This window comes from Lycium barbarum, chromosome 8 (genome assembly GCF_019175385.1).
Source record: "Lycium barbarum isolate Lr01 chromosome 8, ASM1917538v2, whole genome shotgun sequence".
Lineage (NCBI taxonomy): Eukaryota > Viridiplantae > Streptophyta > Magnoliopsida > Solanales > Solanaceae > Lycium > Lycium barbarum.
Genome location: NC_083344.1, coordinates 107,614,638 through 107,639,391, shown reverse-complemented (window position 1 = coordinate 107,639,391; position 24,754 = coordinate 107,614,638). Strand labels below are relative to the sequence as shown.

The following is a 24,754-nucleotide window of genomic DNA, read 5'->3' as shown; positions in this document are numbered from 1 at the left end:
TGATTTTGATTTTTACTTATAAAAATAGATAAAATATAGTTTGGTTTTAATTTTAAGCAAAAACTAAATAAAAAAAAAGTCAAACCAAAACCAACCATATGCATACCTATTTAATAAAATATAATTGCGCATATACATGTATATTTTTATATAATATTACTTAAAATTTTACAATAGATGTTACATTTTACCCTCGTGGCTTGTAGCCTAGTTCTTTGATTTGTCTTTGCATGCTAGTTTAATTTGCCGTCTTTATTTGATAAGTCCAAGAATCTATTTTATGTTAAGAAATAACTTGTATTTAGTTGAGTTTTAAATTATATATCAATATTGTTTAATTCTTTTATCATCAAGATATCTTGATAAATCAAGTTTTATTCATGAAGAGTAATTGACTTGGTAGTATTATGCTAGAATACAATCATTGGGATATGTGTTTAGAAATGTAAGTCACGTATTATTACAAACAACAAAATTTTAAAAAAAACAATTAAGAAAAAATTGAGTCAATTACTTTGATTTGATTCTAATATTTAAAAATTGACTTAATTTTTTTAATTTAATTTTAGGAAAAAAATCGACCCAAGCCGAATATCCAAGATAAAGGTTGGAAGTAAATTCTCGCACCTAGCTCCATTGATCTATAAATCTTGGACTTGTCGATATTATTGGAAGTTTTGGACCAAATATCAAAAATTGATGGTCTCTCTAGATATAATTAAATAAAGGGCAATTTGCACGATTGCCCTTCTTTGGGATGGTTTTTTATTTTAATTTTTGTTCTTCACCTAAAATATTTCGTGGTTCTCGGTTAGCATCTCGGCTTAGTTAGAAAAATAAAAAAAGTTCGCAAGGCAAGACAAGTTTGCCTTATGCGGCAGACTTTGCCTTTAAGACATAATTAAAAATCTGTCGGATACGACAGACTTTTAGTTATACCTTAAGGGAAAGTCTGTCGCATGAAGTTTGCCGGATACAACAGACTATGCCTTATAAGACAGACTTTTAGTTATGCCTTATGGCAACGTCTGCCGCATAAGACATACTTTTTGCAAAGTCTTGTCTTGCGATTTTTTTTTTTTACTGAGCGTGAGTTCGAACCCAAAATTTCTGAATATTTTCGGCCACCTTTTTAAGCAAAGGGTAAAAATTAAAGACCACCAATTTGAGAGGCAAAAATTAATGACCAATGCCTTTGAAGGACAATCTGCGCAAAAAATGGTTAAATGAATGGAATTAAATTATGGGCTTTTTGTCTTGGCACGAGATTCATTGTTTTTGCGCGGAATGTCGTTCAAAGTCACTGGTCTTTAATTTTATCTGGTCTTTAATTTTTATCCTTCGCCTAACAATTCATGAATTTTGGGTTCGAATCTTTGCTCAATCAAAAATTTTAAAAAATTTTGCAAGGCAGGTTTTTGGATTCAAAGGTAGAGTTTGAACCTTATAAGGCAGAATTTGAGCAAAAGTTTGCCTTAAGGCCTAATATTTGCCCGAATAGGCTTAACTTTAGGCAAAAGTTAGGCACCTCTGCCTTAAAGCTTAATTTTGGGTAAAAGTTTGCCTTAAGGCCTAACTTTTGTCCGAATAGGTCTAATTTTGCTACAACCCTCCGCCTTGTGATTTTTTTATTTTTTATTTACTGAACGGGGTTCGAACCCAGAGCCTTGGGATATTAAGTGAAGGGCAAAAATTAAAGACAAATAATTTGAGGAACAAAAATTAAACACCAGTGCCTTTGAAGGGAAATCGTGCAAATGACCCCACTAGATTTCCAAATAACTTTGAGACATTGAAATATTCGCAAATCTTTCTTCCATCAATTTGTAAGATCTTTGCTTCAAGAAAGGATACATCATCAACATCAAGCACTACATGTTTACTTTTATCAAATTATGATCGATAGTCAGCAAATAGCCCCAAAGTTTTGGTAAAATTGACAAAAACCTCTGCAACACAAAGAGACAAACTAAAATTAGTGGCAGTCGGATCAGAACTTCCCGAAAAAGCAGTCAAAACATTGAGAAGTAAACACAAAAAAAAAAAATTAAAAATATTCAACAGATACCCATTTATTGGAAATTTTTTGTCGTTGCACCCATACAAATGTGTTTTTGCTCTTCAAACTTTGAACGCCCTTAGCAAAATTTTTGGTTACTGTCACATAAACGATAATTTAATCAACCAATAATCATGATAAATATTACATATTAATATTTTTTATGAGTGTATCAAAGTCTTAAACTAAGGTTATGAATCTCATAGCATGGGGATTGGTAAGTGTGAATTTTAGATATCCTAACATGGGGTAGGTAACCACTACATGGGGTACGATCATTGATCTAGAATTGTAGTCACCAAATCATCTTCTTCTTCTCCTTCTTCTACTTCTCCTCCTCATATTTTCCTTCGCATTTTGGCACTTGTTTCTCTGTTGTACCATACTGTGGCTTGGTTCATACTAAAGTGTATCAATTCTTTGTAATAATATGGATATTAATATTATTACTAACACAATAACAATTAAAGTGTACTGCAATACTTGACCTTTCTAGTGAACATATATAGTCCTTACAAGGTCTTTAACAAAGGCAGTAGAGACAAAAACAGGAGGTGGTACAAGATATTACATATACTAAAAGATCGAGTAAAGTCCCAAAACAGTCCACTATCTCTCGGTTTGAACTTTGAACTCAAAATCATCCATAATCTTTTACCAAGAGCATTAATAGTCCATAATATTTGTTAAGGTGTGCACTTTTATTCACCTCCCTAACTTTATCTATTGAACTTTAACGGAGATGGAGTTATTTGCTCAGCACAAGAGATATTTTCCCAACAAAACCTAAAGTGCATCCCTTTTCTTCCCGAAAAAACAATTTTTTATCATCACTAACTTCCCAAAAAAGATTAAAAAAAGCTTTTCGGAGGAACTGATTAGGGAACACCAAAAGTGAAGAATCATAGTAATATCATGCAATTCTTCAAAAGATTGTTAAGCCAAAGGGTTTTAGTTACTTGAGAATCCAACTTCAAGAAAAGACTTCGTAGAAATAAAAAAAATTGCATGCCAAAAGGGAAAACGATATGTTTCTCATTAATTAGGAAAAGGCCCAAAAAACGACCCCATACCTAAAAGTAGGGATGTACATGGACCGGGTTGGTTCGGATTTTTTAAAGACCAAACCAAACCAATTGCATTGGGTTTTTAAATCTATAAACCAAACCAAACCAACAAAAGTCGGGTTTTTCAACCTCGGGTTTTCTCGGTTTTTTTGGATTGCTCGGGTTTTTTCGATTTTTTTCCGGTAAAGTCTTCATACTAAACATATAACTTGTACTTCAAATATTTTTTTAGTCCTAGTAAGATACGACTATCTAATTAAGATATTTTTTAAGAAAATAACACAAAATGTGAGATGAGAGATAACATTGTACCAAAATATTCAGCAAAAAAAATAATGAAATTGCATAAAATAAAATTATCATAATCGAAAAGTACTAAGTCATGCTATAATACGTACGTCTAATTTATAAGGCATCTAGAAAATGATCATAATCTAAAAGTACTAAGTCATGCTAAAATAAGTATGGCTAATAAGTATTAATTACATGATTAAATATTAAAGAAAAAAAATTCAGTTATGTATTTTCACTTTCTAAACCAATATAAAACTAGAGAATAGATATCCAACATTATTGTCATTCCTAGTGTTAGAATTGAATTTCTTTTGTTAGCATTAGTATTGATTTGATTTTTGTTGAGTGTTTTTTTGAGTTACTAATATCTATGGGCTATAAAACTTATTGTACCATTCAAAATTCTAATTCCAAGTGAAATAATATGTTAAAAGACAAAAAACTATGAAAAAGTTTAAGAAATATTTATTTAAATGTAATGTCGGGTTGGTTTGATTCGGTTTGACTTTTTTTTAGTTAAAACCAAACCAAACCAATAGTGGTCGGTTTTTTCATTTTAAAACCAAACCAAGTCAAACCAAACCACTAGTCGGGGTTTTTTTTTCTCGGTTTGGTTCGGATTATCAGTTTGCTGCAGTTTGTCGGTTTCCTTTGTACACACCTACTTAAGAGCACTAGCATGAGTATTTCATGGCTATTTCAAAGTTAATTACATCACTTTAGTGAAGATTATAACGTCTTAACGCATTATATTCATAGATTAACGGTTAGAACAATAAATAAAGTAAGGAATTAAAAATTTTCAACCTCTAAGGTTCTTCCACCAAATTCTTTGTTTTGAAATGCTAAACGGAATCAAAACTCAATTGATTAGTGTTCTTGTATGTAATTATATATAATTAATGACTCTAGCTACGTGATACTTAGACAAAGTTGAGTGACTTTTTTTAATTACGTAAAATAGTTTAGTGACTTTCTAATATATTTAGACAAAGTTAAATAACTTCTTTTGCTATAAAAAATAGTATAGTGATCACTTTGGTGCAATAAAGTGAAAGTCGAGTGATTATCCGTGAAACCAACTCATAATAAGTGGTACTAACTACCAATGGAGAGTGATAAGTATTCTTTCATCTTTAATCAGAAGCTTCAACTTTAAGCCTCAATATAAAATTGTCTTTAATAGGGAGCGTTTTGCCCTTCAAAATAAGACTTCTGACATGAATCAATTAATCAAGTTAATTGAGCCCAAAATAAATACCAAATACAAAAGTAAATGACTAGATGGATTAAAGAGGCAGACCTAAAGAAGGAGGTCTCCTTTTTTTTTTTTTTTAACTAACCGAACACGTAATTTAGTTACAACTGGTTTCGAGTTGGCATCCTATATTCCATGTGCTTAGGAGAATAATATCCCAGGTTAATGCTCGTTCCAACTCAAGTACCTATAGAAATTTTCCACACATCTAAAGTTAAAATATATTCTAAAGTTCTTAATTTTCTTTTCTTCATAAAATTCATATAGTAATGACACACAAACAAAAGCCCATATAATTTTGATGGAGCGGTGAAAGCGCAACGTGTGAAATAGACGCATGTCATGATATGAGACTCTCTCATATACAAAAATATGATTTAAAGTGGAAAAACATAGAGTGGTGAGCCTATTATATATCATCCACCGGATTTCGAATCTTGAGACACTTGCCTCGAAATTTTCTAAATTAAAAAAATGAGACACAAATTTGTTTTTTAATGTATGAATCGATTAAATATGACAAAACGAAATAACTAATTCAGAGAAATTGAGTTGAATTATAAATAACATTGCCATAAACATGAAGAAAATAATTATACATAAAGGAAGAATAATTAGAATTGATTAGTCACATGAAGAAAGTCAGGTGGTCAGAGCAGCGACTTGGGAGTGAGTGTGAGATGCTTCTTTTCACAATCATTTCATCACTCATTAATCAGTGCTTCCGTTTACAATTCCAATACGCAAAACAGTGCGGGCAATTCGTGTCAGAGAAATAAATTATCGGAATAAAATTGAGATTTTTCTTAAATAAAAAAAAGTTTCTAGTACTATCATTCATCCCATAATAATTATAATTTCAGGATAATCTTATTCTAAACCAAACAACTTCTTAAAGATTCTCAAAATAATCATACATTGTCAATTATTTTAAGTCATGTGACGATGTAACAAATATTTATATAATTAAATTATTTAAAAGTTCGTTGTCGATTATTTTGTTATATTAAATATTAGCTGAATCTAAAATAGAAAATAATAATTTGTTATAACAACTCAGGTATATTTTTATTGCTAAATCATAAAATACATTTTAAATTAAACTTTTTACCCAATTATTACAAAGTTTTATGATTTAGTGTAAATATCAGGTGCAGATAAATTCATATGTTTCTAATACTCTGTAATGAAACATGGTGCTCATTATATTTGTGGTAGGTTTAAAATAATTTCTTACATATATTTTTGAATAGATTTAAAAAATTCTTTTATAATAAATATAAATTACTCAGAAAAGAACTAGAGATTTGATTTGATAAAAGAAAAAGCTACACCAACCGAACACATCTTGTATGTGAACTAGTAGGCACATCTAAATGTTCATTTTCTAAAAAGTGGAGTATTATTTTGAAGAATTGACCTAGTGACGGCTAGTGTCCGCGCCAGCACAAATGTTGTTGGCTCAAAAAGTGAAATTTGGCACACATAAATTGAAATGCATGCCTATGGTGAGTTTGAATTTCATTTTGGGGGTCTGTATTTGGTCCCACGAGCTTCGGAAAAACACCAAAAAGTCAAACAACAAAACAGAAAACAGCTTCTATGTGTCAGAATTTTCATGAGTCATCCATTCCATCATTAAGACTTAAGGGGCCGTTTGGAATGCAGGACAATGTTAAGACTTGAGGCCTAGATTGTAATGCGTGATAAGGTGCAGGATAATTTATACCGCTAATTAAATTCAAAATAAATTTAAACGCTAAATTTAATTCTGAATATCCTATTTTATCTTATTAAATTTGAATTTATTTTATCTTACTTATGATAATAATAATATTAAAACAATTTAGTCCGTGAATCACACGATATAAGAGACTGAGGGAGAGATGAGGTTGGTGAATGCTGAGGCTCGAATGATACCTTTCCAAGGCGCACCATCACTATTTTCAAACTCTTTTTAATAATCAACCAGTGAACCAAACCAATGAGATTTCCGCAGCTTAATTCTTCACCTACCCTTTTTATTTCTACTCGGCCTCGTTATTCTTTTTGAAGTAAAGGCTTTAAAAATTTGAAGACTTTTACAGCTCCTTAAAAATAATAAATTAGAAAGAATTTGTAATTATTTTATTCTCATTTATATCTTTAAATATAATATCTCTTTATTAAATATCCTTCTATTAGGATGTTTGGACTCTTCAAGAATAATTATTATTAAGAATAAAATTATAAAAAATAATTAACTATATTTTGAACTTCATAATTTAAGATAATTATTTATTTGAACTTCATAATTTAAGATAATTATTTATAGAATCATGACAGATAACTTGAACGAAGGGAGTATAAGATTCTATCAATAGAGAAACTTTGTTTTAGTTGAATTCTTTTTTATATTTATAATTCGAATTTGAAACATCTGATTAAGTTCTAGACCCCTAGACCCATCCTCTCCTACTTAGCATCTCTCCAAAGCTTTTTCCTTTATGGTTTTTGAATTGGATGAAACTATTTTCATTTAATATATGTGTATATATGCAATTATAAATTTTTAATTAGATATTTATATAATTGGTTTGGTTCGTTTTTTTCTCAAAACCAAAATCAAATTAAAGTCTAAGATTTTCAAAATTAAAACTCAAAAACAAACTAAACCAAAAAAATATATCGATCTTCTAATTTGATTTAATTGAATTTTCAATTTGGCTCGACTTTTCGATTTACTATGAAAAACTTCAATGTTTTTTTTTTTTTTTTTTAATTTTAAAACACTTGAATACTCTAATTAAAGGTGACGAGCCCTTTATTATCTTATCATCATATTATGCTCTTTCGGCGGTATTGCAAAAGTATGCAATAAAGCGATTTAATCTTCTGCTACTCCCTTTGTCCTAAAAAATATCTTTTTTTATTTATCTCAAAAAAATTGTCACCTTTCTATAATTAGAAAATTTCTAAAGTTGATTAAAAAGTTAGTAAATGACTTCCCAAAACAAACACAGATTCTGGTATAAATTGAGAAAATCTCTATGGATGATTGAAAAGTAAGTTCATGTCTTTCCCAAACAAACACAGATCCAGGAAATCCAATTAGGATTGATGAGGTGGAACAATCACAGCCGTTGTTTCTAAAAAAAAAAAATCTTAAATTCAAATGAACCTTCGATGTTCCTTCTCTCCACATTTCGTAAGCAATAATGCAATCCTCTCAAATTCCCATGATATTTTTACTTACCTAACGCGGGTTACCTTATCTTCTCGCGTTGAAAGAACCTTTGCGATGCGCGGTGGAAACTGAGAACACAAAACTCGTGAGAGAAATTGGGTCCCACGTGTAAATGCCACGCGGCATCCCGCCCATGTCTATCCCCTGCGAAAGAATCTCCAAATTATCACCAATTCTGTATTATCTCGTAACGAAAAGAGGAAGGTCATTTGACACTTTTTGCCCCTATTTTATGTTAGGTTTTTAATTTTAATTTTATTTTTGTTTTATAAATTAGGTCTTTAATTTTGTCTCTCATAATAAATATTCTTTCGTCTCAAATTAAGTGTCTTAGTTTGATTAAGCAGAAATTTTAAGGAATAAAAAGAGATTTTTGAATCTTATAGTCCTAAATTTAAAATGTGTGTAATGTACTAAAATGTTTACTACCTATTATTATTATTATTATTATTATTATTATTATTATTATTGTCTTTACACCTTATTTTGAGTCAAGGATCCGTCGGAAACCTAACAACCTTCACAAGGTAGGGTTAAGATTTATGTACACTCTATCCTCTCAAGACCCTACCTGGTAGGTTTATACGGGGTATAGTTTTAAATTTTGCCATATAGGACCAAAAATGAAGTAACCCACGTAAATTGAGATGAAAAGGGTAGTTTTTTCAAGGAACCTAAATTTATATTTTTATATTTGACAGACTTAAGACTTATGCATTTCACTAGACATAATTTTGATTGCCAAAGGGTAAAAAATTTGAAGGACAAAAATTAAAGAGCTACCCATTTGAAGAACAATTCGTGCAATTCCATCAAAAGGTGAATAAGAGGCCCAAATCCAAGCCCACGACCCGGCCTCTTCTTCCCCCTATATAAAGAAGCGAACCCTCCCATGCAATTCTCGCTCATTTCACACTCATTCATAGTTTTCCTAAACGAAACTACCCTTTCATTTTCCCGATCAAATCTCTTCTTCTCCGGCAAACAATTCCGTTTAAAACCTGTATGGTGGTGTGTTCTTTTGACTCTTAGCTTTGTGTTTCTTTTCGTTTCCAATTCAATTCTCTTGTTTTGAACTTGAAAAAATTTAGCTTCTTCTGAAGTCGGCCTGGGGATATTCGGTTCTTGTAAGAGTATACTAGAAGGTGATTATCTTTTGATTCATATCCCTTTTTGCTTCTTTTGAGGGGGTAGCCGGGGCTCTTAGCCTCGGCGGGTTCTAAAGCCCCCAGCTATCACAAACATTCTTGAAAAATTTCCTGTATAAAAAAAAAAAAAAAAAACACATTAGTAGTTTTTCTCTCAATATTCTTTCATTCTTTGGTTTCACCTTCATAAAAAGATAATATGCCTGCCTTAGGTTGTTGTGTAGACACTGCTGTTGCTGTTTCTCCTCCTTTCGGCTATCCCTTCCTTAGGGATAGCACTCTTCCCGCGCCTGAGATTTTTTCCTCAGGCGCGACTCATTGGTCCACGGAGCACTCATCCGATCTGTATCGGGTCGATGGATGGGGTGCTCCGTATTTCACCGTTAATTCTAACGGTGATATATCCGTCCGTCCACATGGGACGGACACCCTTCCTCACCAGGAAATTGATCTCCTTAAGGTCGTGAAAAAGGCTTCCGACCCGAAAACTTCGGGTGGGCTCGGGTTACAGCTGCCCCTCGTTGTTAGGTTCCCTGATGTTCTGAAAAACCGGTTGGAATCTCTTCAATCGGCTTTTGATTACGCTGTTCAATCTCAAGGATATGAGGCTCATTACCAAGGTGTTTATCCTGTTAAATGCAATCAGGATAGGTTTGTGGTTGAGGATATTGTGAAATTCGGGTCGGGTTTTCGGTTCGGTCTTGAAGCCGGGTCGAAACCCGAGCTCCTCTTAGCTATGAGCTCAATGTGTAAGGGAAGCTCTGAGGGGCTTCTTGTATGCAATGGGTTCAAGGATGCGGAATACATTTCGCTTGCTTTGGTGGCAAGAAAGCTGTTATTGAACACGGTAATTGTGCTTGAACAAGAGGAGGAACTAGAGTTGGTGATTGACATAAGCCGTAAAATGGCGGTCCGACCTGTGATCGGGCTTCGGGCTAAGCTTAGGACCAAACATTCGGGACATTTTGGGTCCACTTCCGGTGAGAAAGGCAAGTTTGGGCTTACAACAACTCAGATCCTTCGTGTGGTGAAGAAACTGAAAGAAGCCGGAATGTTGGATTGTCTTCAATTGCTGCATTTCCATATTGGATCTCAAATCCCTTCAACAGCTTTGCTCGCAGATGGTGTTGGTGAGGCTGCTCAAGTTTATTGTGAATTAGTCCGTCTTGGTGCTGGAATGAAATTCATTGATATTGGTGGTGGCCTTGGAATTGACTATGATGGTACGAAATCTTGCGATTCCGATGTTTCTGTCGGATATGGACTTCAGGAATACGCTTCTACGGTTGTTGAAAGTGTCCGGTTCGTTTGTGACAGGAAGAACGTGAAACATCCGGTGATATGTAGCGAAAGTGGCAGAGCAATTGTGTCTCATCACTCCGTATTGATTTTTGAAGCTGTGTCTTCAACTACTACGCGTTCTCAAGAGTTGTCCACTGTGGATCTCCAGTCCTTTGTGGAGAAACTCAACGACGATGCTCGTGCTGATTACCGGAACTTATCTGCTGCTGCTATTCGCGGAGAATACGATACCTGTATGCTTTATTCCGATCAGTTGAAACAGAGATGTGTGGAGCAGTTTAAAGCGGGTAATTTGGACATTGAACAGCTTGCTGCTGTTGATGGTATATGTGACTTTGTGGCTAAGGCTATTGGAGCTTCTGATCCTGTCCGCACATATCATGTGAATCTTTCGATTTTCACTTCGATCCCTGATTTTTGGGCAATTGACCAACTGTTCCCGATTGTTCCCATCCACAAGCTCGATGAACGGCCTACAGCTCGGGGAATTTTATCCGACTTGACATGTGACAGTGATGGAAAGATCGATAAGTTCATCGGAGGCGAGTCAAGCTTGCCTCTTCATGAATTGGGAAGCAATGGTGGTGGTGGTGGTGGTGGTCCGTATTATCTTGGAATGTTTTTAGGCGGGGCTTATGAGGAGGCGCTTGGCGGACTCCACAACCTGTTTGGCGGGCCCAGCGTCTTGCGCGTGTCGCAGAGCGATAGCCCTCATAGCTTTGCTGTGACATGCGCGGTTCCAGGCCCATCCTGTGCTGACGTACTTCGGGCGATGCAGCACGAGCCTGAACTCATGTTCGAGACGCTCAAGCACCGTGCCGAGGAATTCGTGCTCAACGAAGAGCAAGAAGGAGATAAAGAGATTGCATTTGAAGCTTTGGCTAGCAGCTTAGCTCAGTCTTTCCATGATATGCCTTATCTTGCGCCTCAATCATCCTGCAGTGGCTATTACTATTGCAATGATGATAACATTGTTGGCGTTGGCGCGGAATGTGCAACTGGGGAGGAAGGGTTTTGGCCCTACTGTGTTGCTTGAAGTGTCTCTGTATCATTTCAAGATTCCACCATTGTTCCTTTTTTTATTTTTCCAGTAATAAAGTTTGTCGTTGAGGTGGTCTTAGTCATGGTATGTTATTTATGTTTTTTTTTTTCGGGTGTAATTTCCTAGTTGTTGGAGGATCAGAAGTTATGGAGAAAAGCAAGGAATTGTCGAATCTTTTTGTGTTGTGTTTTGAGGTTGGGGTAACTTAGCAGAATCACAATCAAATATAGTTCGGCCCACCTCATGCTAGCTATGTAATCTCCCGTTCTTACTAAATTAAATGCATTTACTTTAGAATTTCTTTTGTTGGGTTTTTTTTTTTTTCAATCTCATTTGGTCTTTGCTAGAATTTGAATGGCTGATTATCTTCTCCAGTCCCATTATCACTGGTTTCTCATTAATCTTGGAGTTGTTTGAAGGTGTGAAGATGGAAGTCACCATCTTGCCAAATGATCATAAGTCAAAGGTCGGTAGTGGAAAGTAAAATTATGATAATGGTGAGTGAGTTAATTCCTCGTATGTCACTTAAGTTTAAAAAATTTCTTAATAAAAGCTACTTTTGTTTTATTTAAAATTTTGAAAATTTAAGTATCACTATTTTCCTCAAAAAGTACCTAAACACTTCAAAGATCTGCTTCTCTCTTAGTTGGCATGCCATGTCACTAACGCCCAATTTTTTTAAAAGAAAATTACATTGTATGTTAATTGGGGCAACAATGTTACCAAAATTGACTCATTTTTTTAGTTCTTACAAACAATGACCAAATTTTTTCTCTCTCTCACTCTCTCTCTTTGCCTTCTTATGTGTTTGTATATGTTGGTATAAGTGTCTGTATATATTTGTATATGTCTTTATATGTTTATATATTTTGGGCTATTTTTTTTAATGTGAGTGACCAACTTATATATCTCTGAAATTTCTTCTTTTTTTAATTTTACTACTAGACATATTTAACTCATCAAATTCATTTAATCAAGTTCATATTTTATATCCAATCAAATATGACTCGTTTAAAAGCGGCAAAGGAACAAACTATCATGTAATCTAAATGAATTAGAATCAAAAGATGAATTTTTCAAACCTGTAGATAAGTTTTAAAAATAAAATAAAAAAAATTAAACTTGAGTTACTTTAGAGCTTTAGTTTAATATATTGGTAGATATTAACATGACAAGTTGAAATATCTATATCATAATATGAAATAAATTATATTTCATATAAGACTAATAGTATAATATGTCAAAATAAAAAATAAGAGCAATAATATAATTTCATAAATAAAGTACTCCCTCCGGATAAAAAAAAAAAAAGTCCACTTAGCCTTTTTTTCTTGGATCAATAAAAGAGTCCACTTAGCAAATCAAGAAAGAATTAACCTTATTTTTTCATTTTTGCCCCTATTAAGTATTATATGATCAAATTCCAATGCCTATTTAATTAGGGGTAGTTTAGTCAAATTATCTATTTTTGTCTAGGAGTTAGTATTTTCTTAAGAGTTGTACAAATGACTAAGTGAACTCTTTTTTTTATCCGGAGGGAGTATTATAGTAGTGAAAATTCTATACCTTTTTGCATGAGAAATAAAAAGACCTCAATGGTATGGAGATGGAAATGCCAAAAATTACAAACTACATATATAAGAACAAATAACTAAAAAGATAGAGGAAAATTTTACAATAACTTTATTTTTTAAAATATACGATTTAATTAATTTTTTTTAAATTTATCCCGAAACGAATGTAATCTCTGTATTATATGTGTAGTTCTATTTTAAAGTGAAAAGAATATGTTGTTTAATGTGGAAAAAAATATGATATTTGAAAAAAACTTGAATTTGAATAGAAAGATTAAACCATTTGAATTGTAATTTTAATTGAAAGATAATATACTTGAATCGAGATTAAAAAAAAAAATAGATTTTAAAAAAGTGGCTTAATAGAAAGTATGGTTTGATTATTTTGCCGCTAACCATGTCATATTTAATTGGTTATAAAATATGAATTTAGTTAAATGAGTTAAATATATTTATTATAAAATAAAAAAATTGGATCTTTAGTGATATGACATGGCAACTAGGAGAGAAGGGATTTTTTAAGGTGTTTAGGTACTTTTTGAGTAAAATAGAGATACTTGAGTAATCTTATTGTCCTAAATGAAACAAAAAGTGATTTTTGTAGGAAATTCCCTAAACTTGAATCACCATCCAAGGAATTAACTCGTGAGCGAAGAGAAACTTACAACTTGTTTGGATGGTAGTTATCTATTGTACTATATGTTAGTTTAAATACAATAGTTGTTTTGATTGTTACGTAAATTTTATTGTATCGTATCGTTAAATCCATCGTTATGTAACGATGAAAAGTCTCATTTTGTGTAACGATTGATATGGTGCGATCCCATTGTTACCTTATTTTTTGCCCCCTCATTTTGTCTCTATTTATTATTTAACAATCCAATTTTATCCTCCACCTAACATTTTATTCATAACCTATTTTTCTTGTAGGTTTATTCTTCAAATTGCTGATGCGTGACATTATATAACAACGGAAAATGATACAATTTATTCAATTTTACAAGAAGACACAAAACAATATAATATGATACATTATGAAACAATACGTAAAAACCATCCAAACAGAGTGTTATGAGCTTTGGTGGGGTGATCCGTGATTCTGGGCAGCAGGGCCTAAATTCGTTTATGATAATGCTGCATGGTACCAAAAATTGTGGTCCTTCTAATAGAAATTCTACAATGATATAAAGGGTCTAAATAATTAGAAAGTACTTGGCTCCTAGCATTACAGAATCTTCTGGGTATCTCATCATGAATCCGCTACTTAAATAGCATAAAAAAAAAAAAAGTTAAACCAAACTAGTATAAAAAAAAAAAAAAAAACATAAGTAGTATTCACGCACGAAATTCGTGCGTGAAAGGACCAAACTGCAAAAACACAGTTTTGGCCTTTCACGCACGAATTTCGTGCGTGAATGGGGTCACCAAAAAAAAAAAAAGAACATTAGTAATCACGCACTAATTTTGTGCGTTAATGTTGGAGCTTTTTTTTTTTTTTTTTTTTTTTTTTTTTTTTTTTTGCGTTACCTTTCCAATCACGTTTTTTTTCATATTTTGGGCAAAGATTAGTCATGTTTTAAAATCCCAAAATATCAATATTTTATATAAAACTTAATATTTGTTTTTGCGTACAATAATGTCGGCTCATTACATGAAGTCCACCTAAACGTTTGGATCGTCGTTTTAGGGGTTCTAAAGTGCCCCAAAGCAAGTTTTGAAACTTGTAATATTTATAGGGTTTTGATTTAAGTGTTTTATTATATTTGAATGTATAAATTTAAATATTTGATTTAATAATAATTCATCCAATACGAGAGGTCTATACTAATTAAAAAATAATTCATTCCATTTAATTACAATACTAATTCAATTGTATTGTAATTAAATGGAATGAATTATTGTATTGTAATTAAATGGAATGAATTATTTTTTAATTAGTATAGACCTCTCGTATTAGATGAATTATTATTAAATCAAATATTTAAATTTGTACATTCAAATATAATAAAACACTTAAATCAAAACCCTATAAATATTACAAGTTTCAAAACTTGCTTTGGGGCACTTTAGAACCCCTAAAACGACAATCCAAACGTTTAGGTGGACTTCATGTAATGAGCCGACATTATTGTACGCAAAAAAAAAAATTAAGTTTTATATAAAATATTGATATTTTGGGATTTTAAAACATGACTAATCTTTGCCCAAAGTATGAAAAAAAAAACGTGATTGGAAAGGTAACGCAAAAAAAAAAAAAAAAAAAACTCCAACATTAACTCACAAAATTAGTGCGTGATTACTAATGTTTTCTTTTTTTTTTTGGTGACCCCATTCACGCACGAAATTCGTGCGTGAAAGGCCAAAACTGTGTTTTTGCAGTTTAGTCCTTTCACGCACGAATTTCGTGCGTGAATACTACTTATGTTTTTTTTTTTTTTTTATATACTAGTTTGGTTCAACTTTTTTTTTTGTGCTATTTAAGTCGCGGACTAATTCAGTGAACATTGTGGTGCATATGTTGCTGTGGGGCAATGATAAATCACGTGGGTGTACTGAAATTGTGGCAACTTATTTATCTTTAGTTAGACTTTTTATTCCAAGTCAATTGGCTGTGACGCATCACAATGTTCTTTTTTACTTTTGTATCAAATTTTCGGAAGATTTTTATTTTTACATGCGAGAGATATTAAAATAAAGCATAAGAGATTTTTGTAAATTCATTTTTTTTCTATTCAAATTCTAAAGGGTCATGTTGAATCAGTTTCTATTTGAGTTTTAAGAATTATAAAATATTTTATCACTTAGTTGGCTTATACTCCAAATATTGTTTGATTAAAAATTAAATAAGCCATGTGGTAAGCAAAAAAAAGATCAACCAGGCTGTGGCTTTGGCCTGTCCAATCTAAAGCAAAGTTTATTTTATTGTCCTGTATGGAACACACGGCGACTTACAATAAACAAATTAAGTGAAGGGAAAGTTTAATAATATTAAATTTTCGATAAAAGATTATATTATATAAAAGTTTGAGACTTTGGAGAAAGAGCAGAAAGAGGAAAAGGGAAGGAAGAATCATTTTCATATTGTGATGGTTTCTTAAACAAATACTTGCGGTCATTTGATATTGTGATGGTTTCTTAAACGAATACATCCAACTAGCTGCCATTGTGCTTGGTCTTTCTTCTTAGCTTTTTGTTGTTTGTCCACAACTGATTTAGTGCTATTATGTCATCGAATCCTAAACATCTTTTGTACAGGATTTATGGACATTTCTAGTTTGGCAGTGTGCCTCCTTGTAGCTGTAGAGAAATATAGCAGAAGAAAAGTAAATCGACGAGACCTTCTGCTAGCCCAAGATCGTTAATTAAGATCGGAATATTTAACTAAAGAAGAGGAAGCTTTGGAAAGGAAGTGTTTACTTGAATTGCTTTGAAGTGGGTCGTGTTGGGTTAACTTGGCTTGATTACAAATGTTCAAGGTCACCCCTATTTATACTTGTCTAGGGATGGTTCTACATATTATTCTAGCTACATCCATAAGAAAAATCTGGTTACTCTTATCTCCTACCACTATTCTAAACTATCATGATATTATTCTAGATACAAAAGGATCTAGATAATTCTACCCTCAACTACAAATATCAAGTGTCTAGAATTTCTAGACATTTCCTAAGTATATATATCAAAGATATTACAATATAACTTTGTAGAAACTCTTCTAAATATCTATGATATTTATTCTTCCAAAATATTAACTTTAATTTTCACACTCCCCCTTAAAGTAATTTTTTGGAAGCTATCCTGAACTTGTCATGGAAGAACTTAGACGAAGCTTTTGAGCGTGTCATGGTGAAGATCTCAATAATATTTTCTCAACACTTCTTCCTTCTTCAAATGATGATGATTTTCCGCTAATAATTGGGCCTCCAAAGAAACATGAATACGTCTTGATAAAATTTTCATCTCTGTTACGGCCAGACTTAACAATATTTCTTTTTGGCCTTTGCGAACCACGTGAATCATCTTCATGTTGAGTTTCACATTCTTGAGTTTCCAGACTCCCCCTTTCTCTTAGCTTCTTGATAATTGTATTATTTGGAGAAGCACCTGAGTCGGTGACGATCTGACCATTAATTTTCTGCGAAGACTCAGCACTACCATAGGATCCACCACCAGATTTCCTTTTCAGCTCCTCAATGAATTGTTTGTCAGCTTCAGAGCATCCGAGAACCATATTATCTGTCTCTCCATATGAAATTGAGCCTTCAAGGTCAACCTCTTCATTTATTTGACCGTCAGCTTCTCCATCTGCTTCCAGTATTTGATCTGAGCTAGTGCTTGACTCTGATACGGCAGATGATTGACCAGAGACTTCAACTTCCACTATAAATCCCTCAATGCTTTCTCCTACAACTCCCTCAATGCTTTCTCCGGAATTGTCACCATTACTGTATATAGTTTTAGACACTGCCTGCTCAGGTTCTACTTTAACATCCCTCATGTCCAGACTTTTATTACCAGCTTCAGGATCTGCTTCGTTGATTTCCTCGATAGCAGCTACCACATCACTAGTCTGAACGTCTTTGGAATCTATTTGCTTTTTGTTGATGACACCAATGCCTTCCTTCTCCACCTAATGGACCGTATTATCTCTTGAATTCATGATCTAGTCTCTTTCGAAATTGAAGGAAGCCAGGGCATCTACTACTCGAGCCTCAACTATAAAGCACCTTCCCCAGTCCTCTTCTTCTTCAGCATATTTCTCAACTTGAGCCATGTTGCTCTCTTTTGTTCGGCAATATATTTTTATGTGTCCTATTTTACCACACCTGTAACATTTGAGAGTCTTTTTATAGTTATTTGTAGACTCTCTCTCCTTTTCTAGCGAGCTAAAAACACTTTGAGATCGAGAGTGTGGCGTATCTCTGAATGCTTTTCCTCTGAAGTTCCTCTTGTTAGTGTTACACCTCGGAAAAATCTTCCGTTGGTACGCGAGTGAATGACCTAGTGATGAGCACGAGTGTATGATGTTTCCATGAGTAAGAAACGACATTTGATGACCCTAAATAAGATTCCAAAGGCAATCGCAATAAGAGAGAGGTTATGCTCCATAACGAATAATTATAGGTTTTGGAAATGTGAAAAAGTTGCAAGTTTGCATTCTGGCCAGTGGTCGTAAAATGAAATACGGACCGTAAAGTGGTATACGGTCCGTAAACTGCCATGTCGTATTGTGGCTTCCAAAACTTCAAACTTTCTGCCAAATGATCAATGGTTAAATACGACTTGGAATACGGACCGTAAAGTGGTTTACAGCCCGTAAACCATGATTGTAAATCACCATGTCCCAGCCTGAGTTTATGGTTCTGTTATGATTAAATACGACCACGAAGGATGGTCCGTAAACTGGAATACGGACCATAAACCAAGTTTACGACCACTGTGCACTTCAAATCAGATTTTTAAGTCATTAAATAAGGGGATCAATGCTTATTTCATTTCACTTCTACATCACACCCCTTCTCTCTAGAACATCTCTCTACATATATTCCACAAGAATTCAAGGATATTTGGTGATCAACAACATAAATCAAGGGAATTAAGTGTAAGAAAACCATCAAGATCATCCAAGGTCAAGAAATCCAAATGGAGATAAACTAGGGTTTTGCTCAAAGTGGAGTATTATCAACTAAAGCTTGTTCCTACAACATCTAAGGTAAGATTCATGATGTTTATATGTTGTTTAAGATATTGGAGAGTTGAAATACTTGGAGTGTAGAAGAATATGGTAAAATGGGTCATGAATGATGAATAGTGTCATTTAGAGAATTAGTTGGAATCGAATCATGATTGTTGTTATATTGTGACATGAATGGGTTATAAATGACGTTGAAATACCATGAAATAGACATTGTATGTGAATGGACGAAATCATGTGTTATAGCTATAGATATGGCAACTGAAAGTAAATTGAGGAATGTGGATAATGTGAATGACTAATGGCCATTGTTATGATATTGTGAATGTATTGTTGACGTTGGGAGTTGAATTATGTTGTGAAGGAAATGTTGTCCGATTTCCCCCTAGTTTTAGCCATGTGTGCTAATTATCGATTCTAATGATAGTATGACTTTAATGAAGGTAGAAACGCTAACGTTGGAGGGGAACGCACAAGTGTAGAATAGTGCGACGGAAAGGTATGTAAGGTTAGCCCTTCTTTCATAAGGCATGGTTCTTTGGCCAAACATCTAAATCCTCTATACGAGTATGTTGTCTTCCAAATGAATTGATCTTCCGAGCTTGTAAGTTCACGATTCTTGATACGCTACGATTGTACTAAGTTTCTCATATTACGAGTAGGCCTATTAAGGTAGAAGAGATGGATGAAGATAGTAGTGATAATGCTATTGATGATGACTATAATGATAATAACGATGACGATTATTATAACGATGATTAAAAGTAAAGATGTTTATGAGCTATTATGTATATGTACGACTATTATAGAACCCCGAGCTTATGAGGCCGGGTATGATATGTAAATAAGTATGTATACGATTACGTAACGCGCGCGCACCTCTGCAGAGGGTACGGATAACCCTGAAGCCTTGGTAGGGCAAGGTATGAGTAACCTTGAGCCTTGGTTGGCAAGGTATGTACGAAACACCGATCCTACGTGGTCAGGTATGCTACGGAAATGCTATGTATATGATATGAGTACGAATATGATATGACTATGTATATGAATGTGAATAAGGGCATGTATACGAATACGAGCTCAAATATGGTACGGGTACTATCACGGAATACGGATAATGATGTATGTACACAAATACGTATTAGCAAGGGAAAGTTCCTATGAAAGGCAAGTAAGTGCATATGACGACAATATTGCCATCTCCCATCCTATGTTATTTATTATGTTGTTATTTACGCTTCTATATTGATATTGATCATGCTTTACATACTTAGTACATTCTTCGTACTGACGTCCTTTTGTTTGTGGACGCTGCGTCATGCCCGCAGGTGCACAGGGAGACAGGCTTGATCCATAGCTGCTTTCTCAGAGACTTCACAGCAGAGCTTCATTTCATTCGGAGCCATAGCTTTTGGGTACTTAATCTTTTGTGTACATAATTGTGGGCATAGCGGGGTCCTGTCCCGCTCATGTGATATGTTATACTCTCTTTAGAGGCTCGTAGTCACGTGTGTATGATTAGACGTGTCCGGCCTTGTCGGCCTATATTTTGTATATCTTTTGTAGCCTCGTCGGCTTATATACATTTGATGTGGCATAGATGTCAATGATGATTTAAAGATGTTGTCGTCCAATGGGACTAACGTGATTAATAAAAAAAAAGATGTATGTTTAATCGTATGGCTCACCTAGATGTAAGTTTATGTGTAAGCCAAGGGTGCCCGGGTGGGCTAGCACCGGGTGCTCGTTGCGGCCCTCTAGACGGGTCGTGACAGTCAGCTACAAGAGCATTTCCTTCCCCTTCTTTAAAACATACACTAGCCATCTGTTTGGCTAGTAGCTCCTGTGATGACAACAAATTCTCAAACTTCTCCAAGGATAGTTGTTGAGCCCATCATTGAATTGATGTAACAAAAGGTATATATTCTGACTTCAAACCAAGAATGATAATTCTTCTCATTCGTGCTTCGGAGATAGCCTCATCCGGATTTAATAAAGAGATCTCTGAACATAAGTTCTTAATCCTCAAAAAGTACTCGGCAATAGAAAGATTACCTTGAGTGGTGTTCGCCAATTCATTCTCCAATATTTGCAGTCGGGCTTCATCCTTCTTGTTGAACAAACGATCAAGGGTCCTCCAAATTTCATGAGTTGATTTGCACCTTACAATATGATCAAACAAGTTGTGCGAGATGGACCTTTTCAGGATGAACTCCGCCTTCGCATTAATTTGCTTCCACTTCTTATATACGCTGCTATTTTCTGGTCCGTCAATAGGAGGACTTGTGTAGCTACCATTAACAACATCCCACAAATCCTCTCCCACAAGGTATGACTCCATACATGTCTTCCATACCTTGTAATTGGACTGATTCAACAACTCCATCCCCAGTCCATTAACACGGCCGCTCAAATCCAATTAGAGAAACCAGTTGAATCTACCACTAATCCGATCTTGAAATAAAATCCAGAAGCCAACTACGGTTATGGCTCTGATGCCATGTAGAGAAATATAGCAGAAGAAAAGTAAATCGATGAGACCTTCTGCTAGCCCAAGATCGTTAACTAAGATCGGAATATTCAACTAAAGAAGAGGAAGCTTTGGAAAGGAAGTGTTTACTTGAATTGCTTTGAAGTAGGTTGTGTTGGGTTAATTTGTCTTGATTACAAATGTTCAAGGTCACCCCTATTTATACTTGTCTAGGGATGCTTCTACATATTATTCTAGATACATCCATAAGAAAAATCTAGTTACTCTTATATCCTACCACTATTCTAGACTATCATGATATTATTCTAGATATAAAAGGATCTAGATAATTCTACCCTCAACTACAAATATCAAGTGTCTAGAATTTCTAGACATTTCCTAAGTATATATATCAAAGATATTACAATATAACTTTCTAGAAAATCTTCTAAATATCTATGATATTTATTCTTCCAAAAAATTAACTTTAATTTTTCACAATACCCATATATTCTAATTAAGTAATAAATCTTATCAATTATGAGTTATATATACACACAAATATTTCTACGACTTATTGAGTTTAATGGTATAATTAAAGGAGGTGAGATATTTTTGCGTGATTAACTTCTTTACGTCATGAGTGTTTGTGAACAAGCACAAAAGCTTTTTCGAAATTTTGAGTCGGACATATGTAATAGGAACACTTAACCATATGTTCAACTACTCTATCAAAACATATTGTAAGTCGAATGTCTAAATGAAATTTACTTACAGGTTTAAGGGGTCGTCGGTGTAGTTTGTCTTGCATCTGGATAATATGAAATGTATGTATAGGTGTAAGATAAGATTTCATATAAGGATGTGTTAGGAACAGCCCATTCTGAAAACTGGGCCCAAATGATTGAAGGCCCAATTGCTCAAGTCTTATTTTACTTTACTAGTCCATTTACATGTAATAGCTGGTCTTGGTTAATTAGGAGTGTCCATTTGATGCAAATTCATGTAATAGTATATAAGGCTTTTGACCCGGTTGTAAAGACAGTTTTTTGGGAAAAATAAAATCGGCTCTTTCTCTCTTTAAACGAACCCTATTCTCCCTCTGTCAAATTTCAATTTTCCTTCCGCAAATCCACTTCTTTGCTGTTAACATGGTTTTTATCAGAGCAAGGTTTCATCTAAGATTTGGTGTGTTCTATCCATCGATTTTACCCTTGCACATATATTTTGCATTTTTGTGTTGAATTTTTCAGTTTTTAGGGTTCTTTTGATGTCTGTTTCTTTCTCTACGATTATAGTTGAAAAACCTCAAATTTCAACTGTGATTTCGATATTTGAAGCCAATATAAACCAGAGGTATAATTAGGGTTACTTTGAGGTGGTTTTTGTGCGATTTGACATAATCGCGATCGAAAATGGTTCATCGGTGACGGGAATTTGTTCGTCGTTCATAATTAGGGTTTTCTTTGCTGAACAAGACCCTGCTTCTTCGGGTATAGAAGAAGAACGGTAACATCATTCCCTAATAATCTCTTGTTGCATAATCTTTGATTTCTTTGATTGAAACATGGGTAGTAACGGTGATAACAATAGAAATGCGAATTTATCTGCTAATGCTTCGTCTACTGAGGGTTTTACGCCTTTTTTACTTGATCCAACACATGCCTTCTATGTACATCCATCTGATATCCCAGGGACTCGTTTAATTTCTAATGTGTTTGATGGAAATCGATTTGTATTGTGGCGTAAAAATATTTTGATTGCTTTGTCCGCTAAGAACAAATTAGGCATTCCTACTGGTCGAGAAGCACAACCTGGGGTTGAATCCCCTTATTATCCTTATTGGGAACGTTGCAATGACATGGTCATTGCATGGATCACAAACTCCCTTTCCAAAGATATATCCTCTAGCCTTATGGGTTTTAATACTGCTAAGGACATTTGGACTGATATTAATGAACAGTTTGGACAGTCTAATGGCTCAACATACATCCATCTACAAAGAGAATTAGGTACTATAACTCAGGGATTATCAGACATTGCTACATACTTTACTAAACTAAGATACCTATGGGATGAACTGAGCAATGCATATGTAGGGCCTGATTGTAGTTGTGGTGCCCTAACTAAACATCTTGAGGAACAAAAACTATAACAGTTCCTTGGAGGCATGAATGACATTTATACCACTTGCAAAAGTGCAATCATGTTGATGTCCCTTCTCCCTTCTGTGAGTAGAGCATATGAAATGCTTCAACATGATGAGAAACAAAAAGAAACCTCTAATTCTGTTCCCAGTTTCTCCCATGAATCAGCCTCCTCTTTCTCTGCTGCTTCTTCCACATACCACAACAACCAAAGAGGTTTTACACAAAGGGTCCAATTTGATCCTAAGAAAAACTACCCTTCATCCTCTCCATCACAATCATCTTCCCTTTTTTGCAAATACTGTAAGAAGAGTGGACACATTATTGACAAATGCTATAGACTCCATGGCTATCCCCCTGATTTCAAATTCGCCAAAAACAAAAAGGTTGCTTCATGTGTACAATCTGAGAGTGTTTAACCTGTAAATCCTAGACACATTTCTGGTATGAACTCTGGAACTCATGGTGGTTATGCTGGCCCTCCTACTCCCTGCAATAAGCCCCTTGATCACCCAAGGTATGGTTTTAGCAAAGAGCAGTACCAACATTATCTGCAACTACAGTCTATGTTCCAGAATTCACACATCTCTCCTCCTCATTTCACCACTGATCAATCCAATGAGGATAATGCTGCTTATGCAAATTTTGCAGGTGTGTATAATTGTTCTGTTTTTACTGCTGATGGTTATAGCATTTGTGCACATTCACAATTAGATATGAATCCTTGGATTTTGGCCTCAGGTGCTTCAAACCACATGACACCTCACAAACACCTTCTCCATAACATTCAACCTCTAGTAACTCCTTATCTGATTACTCTTCCAAATGGCTACAAGGTTAAAGTAGTCTCTGCTGGATCTCTAACACTTAGACCAGACATCACTCTCATAAATGTCCTCTTAGTCCCTTCTTTTCAGTTTAACTTGATATCAATCCACAAATTGTTATTACAATTAAAGTGTTATGCCCTCTTTACAATCACTCATTGCTATTTACAAGGCCCTTCTATGAAGAAGCCACTGGAGCTTGGTAGAGCTGCTAATGGACTTTACCTTTTCCATCCTGATTCATCGATTCTCCCTACATGTACTTCTTTCAATTCTGTATATCCTACTGTTGTTCCCTCTGTAGTTGATCATTTTGTTGCAAGTAATGATGTCAATTGTAACTCTTGTCATTCCACTCCCATTAATAAAACTGATCTGTTTTGGCACCAAAGGCTGGGTCACATGCCATTCCACAAAATGAAATCTATTCCTTTCTTAACTGACAAACTTTCCTCTAAACAGTCCTTTATATGCAATGTGTGTCACATGGCTAGACAACGAATACTCCCTTTCCCTGAAAGCACCATCCACTCTATTTCACCATTTCAATTAATTCACATAGATACTTGGGGACCATACAAAGTGTAAACTTACAATGGTTTCAGATATTTCCTCACCTTAGTTGATGATTTTACCAGGGTCACT

The 24,754-nt window shown here is 34.2% G+C and overlaps 2 protein-coding genes across 2 annotated transcripts; both read left to right on the top strand.

Annotated features, from left to right (window-relative positions):
- The first annotated feature begins 8,793 nt into the window (after window positions 1-8,793).
- LOC132606593 (arginine decarboxylase 1A, chloroplastic) lies at window positions 8,794-11,693 on the top strand. Its single transcript, XM_060320167.1, has one exon. It carries the CDS (start codon window positions 9,252-9,254, stop codon window positions 11,388-11,390), a length of 2,139 nt encoding a protein of 712 aa, XP_060176150.1. The 5' UTR covers window positions 8,794-9,251; the 3' UTR covers window positions 11,391-11,693.
- Window positions 11,694-22,702: 11,009 nt separating this feature from the next.
- Window positions 22,703-23,290, top strand: LOC132608094 (uncharacterized). Its single transcript, XM_060322165.1, has one exon. It carries the CDS (start codon window positions 22,703-22,705, stop codon window positions 23,288-23,290), a length of 588 nt encoding a protein of 195 aa, XP_060178148.1.
- Window positions 23,291-24,754: the final 1,464 nt, after the last annotated feature.